The sequence below is a fragment of the Scyliorhinus torazame genome, chromosome 16 (assembly GCF_047496885.1).
Source record: "Scyliorhinus torazame isolate Kashiwa2021f chromosome 16, sScyTor2.1, whole genome shotgun sequence".
NCBI lineage: Eukaryota > Metazoa > Chordata > Chondrichthyes > Carcharhiniformes > Scyliorhinidae > Scyliorhinus > Scyliorhinus torazame.
The window spans coordinates 69,190,404-69,203,073 of NC_092722.1; the positions used below are offsets into that span (position 1 = coordinate 69,190,404).

Here is a 12,670-nt window from a genome sequence, read left to right on the forward strand (position 1 = left end):
CTGGAGAGCAGATAATTTATGAGCATTGTATTCAATCCTAGCTGAGCAGGTGATGGACATTTTAGTGGGATATAAATTATGTAATTAATGAGAGGTGCCAGATCTGTGTATAGTTTGTAGTTTTGCCAAATGCTGTTAGGTTGAGCAGAAGGGTCTGACAAGACAGAAGGGTTTTCAGGTTGTTCCTAAAAAGGGTCTCTTTCTCCAAAGGTCTGCATAGCCAAGCAAGTAAGCTGTTTTTTTTTTTTTCAGAAAATATTTTATTGAAGCATTTGTAATTTTCACAATTTAACATGTTGACATTTCTAAAACAACCGCACAGGTCGACGCACAACATACCCCCTAAAATAGCAAACAATAAACCACGTCCTCCACTTCTCCCACCCTGTCCCGTTACCCGTATACTAAGCTCCCTGTCCTTATTTAACATTACCCTGCCTCCTGTTTTACTCCCCCCCCCCCACGTTTTCCCTTTCCCCCTTACTGCTGACGCAGTTTTTGTTAAAGAAATCGATGCACGGCTGCCAATTCCAGGCGAATCCCTGTATGGATCCTCTCAGAGCGAACTTGATTTTCTCCAGACTGAGGAACCCGACCATATCGCTGACCCAGGGGCTGATTTTAGGGGCTCCAAGTCTCTTCACCTCAGCAAGATCCATCTCCAGGCCACCAAGGAGGAGAAGGCCAGGATATTGGCCTCCCCCCACCCCCCCATGCCCCCTGGATCCTCCAACACCCCAAATATTGCCAATTCTGGACTCGGAGTTACCCTACCTTCCAGGACATCTGACATAATATTCGCAAATCCCTGCCAGAATTCCCTCAGTTTCAGGCATGCCCAAAACATATGAACATGGTTGACCGGGCTACCCCCACACCGTCCACATCTGTCCTCCACCTCCTTGAAGAACCTACTCATCTGGGCTACCGTTGTGTTGTCCCTGTGGACTACCTTGAACTGAATCAAGCTATGTCTAGCACAGGAGGAAGATGCATTTACCCTTTTCAAGGCTTTTTCCCACAGTTCAGTTTCCAGATCCCCTCCTAGCTCCTCTTCCCACTCCCTCTTCACCTCTCTGATAGTGGCCCCTTCCCACTCTAACAACTCCCTGTATATCTCCAAAACCTTCCCACCTCCAACCCCTGTTTTTGACAGCACTTAATCCTGTAGTCCCCTCAGGGGGAGGCGAGGAAAGCTTGGGACTTGCCTCCGTACAAAGTCCCACACTCGAAGGTAGCGAAACCCGTTCCCACCCAGCAAATCAAACTCCTCCTCTAATGTCTCCAAGGTCGGAAAACCCTCCTGGATGAATAGACCCCCAAACCTCTCAATCCCTGCCCGCTGCCATACCTTGAAACCCCATCCAGCCCTCCCCGGGACAAACCGGTGATTGTCACAGATCGGTGACCACACTGACCCCCCTTCAGTCTCATTTGCTGCCTCCATTGCCCCCACACCGTTAGGGCTGCCACCACCACCGGACTTGTAGGGTACCGAGCCGGCGAGAACAGCAGGGGCGCCGTTCGTAAAGCCTCCAAACTCGTACCTTTGCAGGATGCTGCCTCCATCCACTCCCAAACCGACCCCTCCCCCACTACTCACTTCCTGACCATCGATATGTTGGCTGCCCAGTAATAGTTAATAAAGCTTGGGAGAGCCAAGTCCCCTTCTCCGCGGGTCAGTTCCAGGAGTGCCCTCCTTACTCTCGGGGTTGTACCCGCCCATATAAACCTCGATATCGCCGCATTCATACTTCTGAAAAAAGCCTTTGGGACAAAAATCGGGAGATATTGAAAAAAGAAAAGCAGTCTCGGAAAGACCGTCATCTTCACCGTCTGAACCCTCCCCGCCAGAGTCAGTGGGAGCATGTCCCATCTACAAAGATCTCTTCTCATTTGATCCACTGCTTTGCCTAAGTTTAACTTGTTAAGCTGCCCCCAATCCTAGGCCACTTGAATCGCCAGATATCTAAAACTCCTCCCAACCACTTTAAAAGGTAGCTCCTTCAGTCTCCTTTCCTGCCCACGTGCCTGGATCACGAACATCTCGCTCTTTCCCATATTTAACTTATAGCCTGAAAATCGCCCAAATTCTCCTAATACCTCCATGATTCAGGTCATCCCCCCCACCGGGTCTGTGACATAAAGCAGCAAATCATCCGCTTAGAGAAAGACCCTGTGCTCCAGCCCCCCCTCACTGTACCCCGCCAGGCATTCGCTGCTCTCAGGGCAATTGCTAAGGGTTCTATGGCCAGGGCAAACAGTAATGGGGAGAGCGGGCATCCCTGCCTTGTCCCCCGACATAAACTAAAGTATTCCAACCAAGGTTGGTTAGTTCTTACGTTTGCCACCGGGGCCCGGTATAATAACCGGACCCACTCCACAGAGCCCTGCCCAAACCCAAACCTGCCTAAAATATCCCATAGATACTTCCACTCCACCCGGTCAAAAGCCTTCTCCGCGCCCATGCCACCTCCGCTGGCATCATAATTACATTAAGAAGCCGTCTCATGTTGGATGTCAGGTGCCTGCCCTTTACAAATCCCGTCTGATCCTCCCCAATTATCTCCAGGACACAATCCTCCATTCGAGTGGTCAGGATCTTTGCCAATAATTTGGCATCTACATTCAAGAGGGAAATTGGCCTGTACGATCCACAGCTCTCCGGATCCTTGTCTCGCTTCAGGGTGAGAGAAATTGATGCCTGTGATAACGTTGGGGTGAGTACTCCCAGCTCCTTGGACTCGTTAAAAGCCTTAACCAGGAGCTGCCCCAGTAACCCAGAGAACTTCTTATAAAACCACCAGGAACCCATCAGGTCCCGGGGCTTTACCCGATTGTATCACCCCAAGTCCATCTATCACCTCCCCAAGCCCAATCGGGCCCCCCAGAGCCTCTACCAGCTCCTCATTTACCTTCGGGAACTCAAGTCTCCCCAGGAATTGATTCATGCCCTCCTCCCCAACCGGGGTTTCCGACTCGTATAGCTGGCTATACTTCATTCACCGCCCCCGGGTTCATCACCATCTTCCCCCTCATATCCTTTATTTTCCCTATTTCTCTCGCCGCCTCCTGGTTCCTCAGCTGATGTGCCAGCATCCTGCTAGCTTTCTCCCCATGCTCATATATTGCCCCTTTTACCCTCCTCAGCTGACCCTCTGCCTTACCTGTGGAAAGGAGCCCAAACTCCATTTGAAGTCTTTGCTCCTTCAGGAGCTTTTCATTTGGAGACTCCGAATATCTCTTGTCCACCTGTAAGGTTTCTCCTACCAACCTGTCCAGCTCCGACCACTCAGTTTTACCCCTGTGGGCTCGAATCGAAATACATTCCCCTCTAATAACCGCTTCCAGTGCCTCCCAGACGACCCCAGCCACAATCTGTCCCATGTCATTGATCTTTAGGTACCCCTGAATGGCGTCTCTCACTCGCTCACAGATCTCCTCATCTGCTAACAGCACTGTATCTAGTCTCCATTGTGGGTGCCTGCTCGTAGGTCTATCCAGTGTGGTGCGTGATCTGAAACCACAATTTCTGGGTACTCAGTGTCCTTAATCCCTGATGACCGTGTTTTATTTAGCACAAAGAAAGGTATCCTGGAGTACGCCTTACGTACATGGGAGTAGAATGATAACTCCCTGCTCCTTGGTCTCTCAAATCTCCATGGATCCACCCTTCCATGCGCTCCATAAACCCCTGCAGTTCCTTTGCCATTGCTGATAGTTTCCCAGACCTAGTAAGCTGTTTTATTAAGGTTATTTAATTCAGTAGGGGTCCTCTGGCAGTCCGGCATGCCGTAGGATGATGCACTGACACCCCAAGGGCACATGGTGTTTGTGAAATTTTGCAGTATCTCGCTGCGCAGCACTTACCTTTCCAACCACCTGCTGACAATATTTAGAAGGGTGAACACGATATGTCAGTAAACAAACGGTGCCGTTAACCATTCCCCTCACTGGCCTCCCGTAGGTGTAACTGTAAAATATTTAAAGGGTTAGATACAGAGTAAAGCTCCCTCTATACTGTCCCCATCAAACATTCCCAGGACAGGTACAGCACGGGGTTAGATACAGAGTAAAGCTCCCTCCACACTGTCCCATCAAACACTCCACGGGTTAGATACAGAGTAAAGCTCCCTCTACATTGCCCAATCAAACACTCCCAGGACAGGTACAGCACGGGGTTAGATACAGAGTAAAGCTCCCTCTACACTGTCCCCATCAAACACTCCCAGGACAGGTACAGCACGGGGTTAGATACAGAGTAAAGCTCCCTCTACACTGTCCCATCAAACACTCCCAGGACAGATACAGCACGGGTTAGATACAGAGTAAAGCTCCCTCTAACACTGTCCACATCAAACACTCCCAGGACAGCGACAGCACGGGGATAGATACAGAGTAAAGCTGCATCTACACTGTCCACATCAAACACTCCCAGGACAGGTACAGCACAGGGTTAGATACAGAGAAAAGCTCCCTCTGCACTGTCCCATCAAACACTCGCAGGACAGGGACAGCACGGGGTTAGATACAGAGTAAAGCTGCCTCTACACTGTCCACATCAACCACTCACAGGACAGGTACAGCACAGAGTTAGATACAGAGAAAATCTCCCTCTGCACAGGCCACATCAAACACTCCAGGGACAGTTACAGCACGGGGTTAGATACAGAGTAAAGCTGCCTCTACACTGTCCCATCAGACACTCCCAGGACAGGTACAGCACGGGGTTAGATACAGAGTAAGGCTCCCTCTCCACTGTCTCCAACAAACACTCCCAGGAAAAGTACAGCACGGGGTTAGATACAGAGTAAGGCTCCCTCTCCACTGTCCCCTTCAAACACTCCCAGGACAGGAACAGCACGGGGTTAGATACAGAGTAAAGCTCCCTCTGCACTGGCCCCATCAACGACTCCCAGGACAGGTACAGAACAGGGTTAGATACAGAGTAAAGCTCCCTCTACACTGTCCCCATCAAACATTCCCATGACAGTCACAGCACGGGGTTAGATACAGAGTAAAGCTCTCTCTACACTGTCCCCATCAAACATTCCCAGGACTGCTCCAGCACGGGGTTAGATACAGGGTAAAGCTCCCTCTGCACTGGCCCCATCAAACACTCCCAGGACAGGTACAGCACGGGGTTAGATACAGAGTACAGCTCCCTCTACACTGGCCCCATCAAACACTCCCTGAAAGGTACAGCACGGGGTTAGATACAGAGTAAAGCTCCCTCCACACTGTCCCCATCAACCACTCCCAGGACAGGAACAGCACGGGGTTAGTTACAGAGTAAAGCTCCCTCTACACTGTCCCCATCAAACACGCCCAGGACAAGTACAGCACGTGGTTAGATACAGAGTAAAGCTCCCTCTGCACTGGCCCCATCAACCACTCCCAGGACAGGTACAGCACAGGGTTAGATACAGAGTTAAGCTCCCTCCACACTGTCCACATCAACCACTCCCAGGACAGGAACAGCACGGGGTAAGATACAGATAAAGCTCCCTCGAACACTGTCCACATCAAACACTCCCAGGACAGGGACAGCACGGGGTTAGATACAGAGTAAAGCTGCCTCTACACTGTCCCATCAAACACTCCAAGGACAGGTACAGCACGGGGTTAGTTACAGAGTAAAGCTCCCTCTACATTGCCCCATCAAACACTCCCTGACAGGTACAGCACGGGGTTAGATACAGAGTAAAGCTCCCTCTACACTGTCCACATCAAAAACTCCCAGGACAGGTACAGCACAGGGTTAGATACAGAGTAAAGCTCCCTCTACATTGCCCCATCAAACACTCCCTGACAGGTACAGCACGGGGTAAGATACAGAGTAAAGCTCCCTCGAACACTGTCCACATCAAACACTCCCAGGACAGGGACAGCACGGGGTTAGATACAGAGTAAAGCTGCCTCTACACTGTCCCATCAAACACTCCCAGGACAGGTACAGCACGGGGTTAGATACAGAGTAAAGCTCCCTCTGCACTGGCCCCATCATCCACTCCCAGGACAGGTACAGCACAGGGTTAGATACAGAGTACAGCTCCCTCCACACTGTCCCCATCAACCACTCCCAGGACAGGCACAGCACAGGGTTAGATACAGAGTAAAGCTCCCTCCACACTGCCCCCATCAACCACTCCCAGGACAGGAACAGCACGGGGTTAGATAAAGGGTAAAGCACCCTCTGCACTGGCCCCATCAACCACTCCCAGGACAGGTACAGCACGGGGTTAGATACAGAGTAAAGCTCCCTCTCCACTGTCCCATCAACCACTCCCAGGACAAGTACAGCACGGGGTTAGATACAGAGTAAAGCTCCCTCTGCACTGGCCACATCAAACACTCCCAGGACAGGTACAGCACAGGGTTAGATACAGAGTAAGGCTCCCACTACACTGTCCCCATCAAACATTCCCAGGACTGTTACAGCACGGGGTTAGATACCGAGTAAAGCTCCCTCTGCACTGGCCCCATCAAACACTCCCAGGACAGGTACAGCACGGGGTTAGGTACAGAGTAAAGCTCCCTCTACACTGTCCACACCAAACACTCCCAGGACAGGTACAGCACAGGGTTAGATACAGAGTAAAGCTCCCTCTACATTGCCCTATTAAACACTCCCTGACAGGTACAGCACGGGGTTAGATACAGAGTAGAGCTCCCTCTAACACTGTCCAAATCAAACACCCCCAGGAAAGGGACAGCACGGGGTTAGATACAGAGTAAAGCTGCCTCTACACTGTCCACATCAAACACTCCCAGGACAGGTACAGCACAGGGTTAGATACAGAGAAAATCTCCCTCTGCACAGGCCACATCAAACACTCCAGGGACAGGTACAGCACGGGGTTAGATACAGAGTAAAGCTGCCTCTACACTGTCCCATCAGACACTCCCAGGACAGGTACAGCACGGGGTTAGATACAGAGTAAGGCTCCCTCTCCACTGTCTCCATCAAACACTCCCAGGAAAAGTACAGCACGGGGTTAGATACAGAGTAAGGCTCCCTCTCCACTGTCCCCTTCAAACACTCCCAGGACAGGAACAGCACGGGGTTAGATACAGAGTAAAGCTCCCTCTGCACTGGCCCCATCAACCACTCCCAGGACAGGTACAGCACAGGGTTAGATACAGAGTAAAGCTCCCTCTACACTGTCCCCATCAAACATTCCCAGGACAGTTACAGCACGGGGTTAGATACAGAGTGAAGCTCTCTCTACTCTGTCCCCATCAAACATTCCCAGGACTGCTCCAGCACGGGGTTAGATACAGGGTAAAGCTCCCTCTGCACTGGCCCCATCAAACACTCCCAGGACAGGTACAGCACGGGGTTAGATACAGAGTAAAGCTCCCTCTACACTGTCCACATCAAACACTCCCAGGACAGGTACAGCACAGGGTTAGATACAGAGTAAAGCTCCCTCTGCATTGCCCCATCAAAGACTCCCTGACAGGTACAGCACGGGGTTAGATCCAGAGTAAAGCTCCCTCCACACTGTCCCCATCAACCACTCCCAGGACAGGAACAACACGGGGTTAGTTACAGAGTAAAGCTCCCTCTACACTGTCCCCAGCAAACACGCCCAGGACAAGTACAGCACGTGGTTAGATACAGAGTAAAGCTCCCTCTGCACTGGCCCCATCAACCACTCCCAGGACAGGTATAGCACGAGGTTAGATACAGAGTAAAGCTCCCTCTACACTGTCCACATCAAACACTCCCAGGACAGGTACAGCACAGGGTTAGATACAGAGTAAAGCTCCCTCTACATTGCCCCATCAAACACTCCCTGACAGGTACAGCACGGGGTTAGATACAGAGTAAAGCTCCCTCTACACTGTCCACATCAAACACTCCCAGGACAGGTACAGCACAGGGTTAGATACAGAGTAAAGCTCCCTCTACATTGCCCCATCAAACACTCCCTGACAGGTACAGCACGGGGTATGATACAGAGTAAAGCTCCCTCGAACACTGTCCACATCAAACACTCCCAGGACAGGGACAGCACGGGGTTAGATACAGAGTAAAGCTGCCTCTACACAGTCCCATCAAACACTCCCAGGACAGGTACAGCACGGGGTTAGATAGAGAGTAAAGCTCCCTCTGCACTGGCCCCATCATCCACTCCCAGGACAGGTACAGCACAGGGTTAGATACAGAGTACAGCTCCCTCCACACTGTCCCCATCAACCACTCCCAGGACAGGAACAGCACAGGGTTAGATACAGAGTAAAGCACCCTCTGCACTGGCCCCATCAACCACTCCCAGGACAGGAACAGCACGGGGTTAGATACAGAGTAAAGCTCCCTCTACACTGTCCCCATCAAACATTCCCAGGACAGGTACAGCACGGGGTTAGATACAGAGTAAAGCTCCCTCTACACTGTCCCCATCAAACATTCCCAGGACTGTTCCAGCACGGGGTTAGATACAGAGTAAAGCTCCCTCTACATGTCCACATCAAACACTCCCAGGACAGGTATAGCACAGGGTTAGATACTGAGTAAAGCTCCCTCTGCACTCGCCCCATCAACCACTCGCAGGACAGGTACAGCACAGGGTTAGATACAGAGTAAAGCTCCCTCCACACTGTCCCCATCAAACATTCCCAGGACACGTACGGCACTGGGTTAGATACAGAGTAAAGCTCCCTCTACACTGTCCCCATCAAACATTCCCAGGACTGTTACAGCACGGGGTTAGATACAGAGTAAAGCTCTCTCTGCACTGGCCCCATCAACCACTCCCAGGACAGGTATAGCACGAGGTTAGATACAGAGTCTAGCTCCCTCTACACTGTCCCCATCAAACATTCCTAGGACTGTTACAGCACGGGGTAAGATACAGAGTAAATCTCCCTCTACTCTGTCCCCATCAAACACTCCCAGGACAGGTACAGCACAGAGTTAGATCCAGAGTAAAGCTCCCTCTACACTGTCTCCATCAAATACTCCCAGGACAGGTGCAGCCGAGGTTAGATACAGAGTAAAGCTCCCTCTACACTGTCCCCATCAAACATTCCCAGGACTGTTACAGCACGGGGTAAGATACAGAGTAAATCTCCCTCTAGACTGTCCCCATCAAACACTCCCAGGACAGGCACAGCACAGAGTTAGGTACAGGATAAAGCTCCCTCTACACTGTCCCCATCAAACACTCCCAGGACAGGCACAGCACAGAGTTAGATACAGAATAAAGCTCCCTCTACACTGTCCCCATCAAACACTCCCAGGACAGGTACAGCACAGGGTTAGATACAGAGTAAAGCTCCCTCTGCACTGTTCCCATCAAACACTCCCAGGACAGGTAAGGCATGGTTTGGTTACAACTATTACCTGCCGCACACTTCGATGTGAATCGTCGAGTCTGTAATTTTGATTTTTGGGGGCAATTTCACCTTCAGTTCAGCCTTGGGTAGGACTAAATGAAAAGGAAGAACATTAATCTGTGAGAAGCTGAGCTACTCGATTCCAAAATGTCCTCTTCATAAATCTTCACCTCCAACATTCTCTAGATCGGAAAAGTTCCATGTTTACCTTCAAATCACCTTTGGCCTATTCAAACCACTCCCTATCTCTGTAGCCTCCTCCAGCCCCTACAACCCTTCCTATCTCTGTAACTGCCTCCAGCCCTGACAACCCTCCCTCTCTCTGTAACCTCCTCTGATGTGTTGGGTGTTCTGGATCACATACAGGTCACCAACACTTGAAATAGTGCAACACTATTTTATTGAATCATTAACTGTTTAACATACTCTGACTGTGGGTTAACATGATACTAGCTTTAACTAAAGACCTTTGCTTTGTCCTAACCAGTCGATGCACTCAGCACATGGTGAATGTCTGTGTTGCAGGCTGTGAGCTCTGTCCTCCTAGCTAGCTGCAACTCGAATGAGCGGGAACTCTGATGTCCCCTGTCTTTATAGTGCGTGTGCTCTCACTGGTGATTGGCTGCGGTGTTGTGTGTGTTGATTGGTCCCACTGTGTGTCCATCAGTGTGTATATACTGGTGTATATTATGACATCCCCCTTTTATAAAAAATGTACCTGCGTGGCAATAAATAGCGTGTGGTGAATGTTCCTGACCACGTGTGCAAAATATTTACAGGACTATGTACATGAAAACTAAACTATTTACATGGGAAGGTGCCAGGTTCAGAAAAACAGTGTGTCACAAGAATAACGAGATGAACACGATATACAAACCAGGTAAACAATTAAACAAGGCAACGAAACAATTCAGAAAGTCTATAAGTCCACAAAGTTCACAAATTAAGTCTCTGAGGTGGGCGACAAATTCTGGTTGACCGCCTCAAGGGTGGGTCGGGAGCCGCCGGCTGAGGAGCGGGCTGGACTGCATCAGAGTGAGGAGGATGCAGAGTGACCGGAATCTCTGCATAGTCCAGATCAGGGTCAACAGGAGGGCGTGGCATTGGTGGAGGATCACGTAGTGAGTGTGGAACGAGACGAAGGGCACGTCGATTATAGAACATAGAACATAGAACAATACAGCGCAGTACAGGCCCTTCGGCCCTCGATGTTGCACCGAAACAAAAGCCATCTAACCTACACTATACCATTATCATCCATATGTTTATCCAATAAACTTTTAAATGCCCTCAATGTTGGCGAGTTCACTACTGTAGCAGGTAGGGCATTCCACAGCCTCATTACTCTTTACGTAAAGAACCTACCTCTGACCTCTGTCCTATATCTATTACCCCTCAGTTTAAAGCTATGTCCCCTCGTGCCAGCCATTTCCATCCGTGGTAGAAGGCTCTCACTGTCCACCCTATCCAACCCCCTGATCATTTTGTATGCCTCTATTAAGTCTCCTCTTAACCTTCTTCTCTCCAACGAAAACAACCTCAAGCCCATCAGCCTTTCCTCATAAGATTTTCCCTCCATACCAGGCAACATCCTGGTAAATCTCCTCTGCACCCGCTCCAAAGCCTCCACGTCCTTCCTATAATGCGGTGACCAGAACTGTACGCAATACTCCAAATGCGGCCGTACCAGAGTTCTGTACAGCTGCAACATGACCTCCTGACTCCGGAACTCAATCCCTCTACCAATAAAGGCCAACACTCCATAGGCCTTCTTCACCACCCTATCAACCTGGGTGGCAACTTTCAGGGATCTATGTACATGGACACCTAGATCCCTCTGCTCATCCACACTTTCAAGAACTTTTCCATTAGCCAAATATTCCACATTCCTGTTATTCCTTCCAAAGTGAATCACCTCACACTTCTCTACATTAAACTCCATTTGCCACCTCTCAGCCCAGCTCTGCAGCTTATCTATATCCCTCTGTAACCTGCTACTTCCTTCCACACTATCGACAACACCACCGACTTTAGTATCGTCTGCAAATTTACTCACCCACCCTTCTGCGCCTTCCTCTAGGTCATTGATAAAAATGACAAACAGCAAAGGCCCCAGAACAGATCCTTGTGGTACTCCACTTGTGACTGAACTCCATTCTGAACATTTCCCATCAACCACCACCCTCTGTCTTCTTTCAGCTAGCCAATTTCTGATCCACATCTCTAAATCACCCTCAATCCCCAGCCTCCGTATTTTCTGCAATAGCCTACCGTGGGGAACCTTATCAAATGCTTTGCTGAAATCCATATACACCACATCAACTGCGGCGCAGAATGGAGCCATCCGGTAGACGAACCAGGAACGAGCGGGGGGCCACCTGCCGAAGAACCACAGCGGTTGCAGACCAGCCACCATCCGGAAGATGGATGTGGACATTGTCATCTGGAGCCAGAGCAGGGAGATCAGCTGCACGGGAGTCATGAGCCGCCTTGTGCTGTGCACGAGACAACTGCATTCGTTGAAGGACCGGAACGCGGTCGAGGTCTGGAACATGAATGGACAGCACCGTCGTCTTCAGGGTGCGACCCATGAGCAGCTGGGCTGGCGACAGGCCAGTGGACAGTGGGGCCGAGGGATAGGCCAGCAAGGCGAGGTAGAAATCGGACCCAGCATCAGCAGCCTTGCAGAGGAGCCGTTTGACGATGTGGACGCCCTTCTCCGCTTTGCCGTTGGATTGGGGGTACAGAGGACTGGATGTCACATGCACAAAGTAGTACCTCCCGGCAAAGTTGGACCATTCCTAGCTTGCGAAGCAGGGGCCATTGTCCGACATCCCAGTGAGTGGGATGCCGTGTCGAGCAAAGATGTCCTTACAGGCACAGATGACTGCAGACGATGTGATGTGTAAACTTACCACCTCCGGGTAGTTTGAAAAGTAGTCGACAATCAGGACATAGTCCCTGCCCAGCACGTGGAACAGGTCGATGCCCACCTTGGTGCAAGGGGACGTGACCAACTCATGGGGCTGTAGAGTCTCACGTGGTTGGGCCGGCTAGAAGCGCTGACAAGTGGGGCAGTTGAGCACTGTGTTGGCTCTGACCTCATTAATGCCGGGTGGGTACACTGCCTCTCGGGCCCGTCGGCGGCACTTTTCCACCCCAAGATGGCCCTCGTGTAGCTGTTCCAAGACGAGCTGGCGCATGCTATGCGGGATGACAATGCAGTCCAGTTTCAGGAGAACACCATCTACTACCGCCAGATCATCTCTGACGTTATAGAACTGCGGGCATTGGCCCTTGAGCCACCCGTCTGTTAGGTGGCACA

At 50.7% G+C, this 12,670-nt stretch overlaps 1 protein-coding gene across 2 annotated transcripts in view; it reads right to left on the minus strand.

The window, feature by feature from the left end:
- LOC140392864 (pregnancy zone protein-like) overlaps positions 1-12,670 on the minus strand; it is a 391,109-nt gene that overhangs the window by 254,569 nt on the left and 123,870 nt on the right. For both annotated transcript variants that reach the window (XM_072478606.1, XM_072478607.1), the window contains exons 7-8: positions 9,353-9,437; positions 3,871-3,973 (exon numbers count right to left, since the gene is read on the minus strand). In XM_072478606.1, the coding sequence (XP_072334707.1) occupies positions 3,871-3,973; positions 9,353-9,437 (188 nt within the window). The remainder of the gene's footprint in view (positions 1-3,870; positions 3,974-9,352; positions 9,438-12,670) is intronic.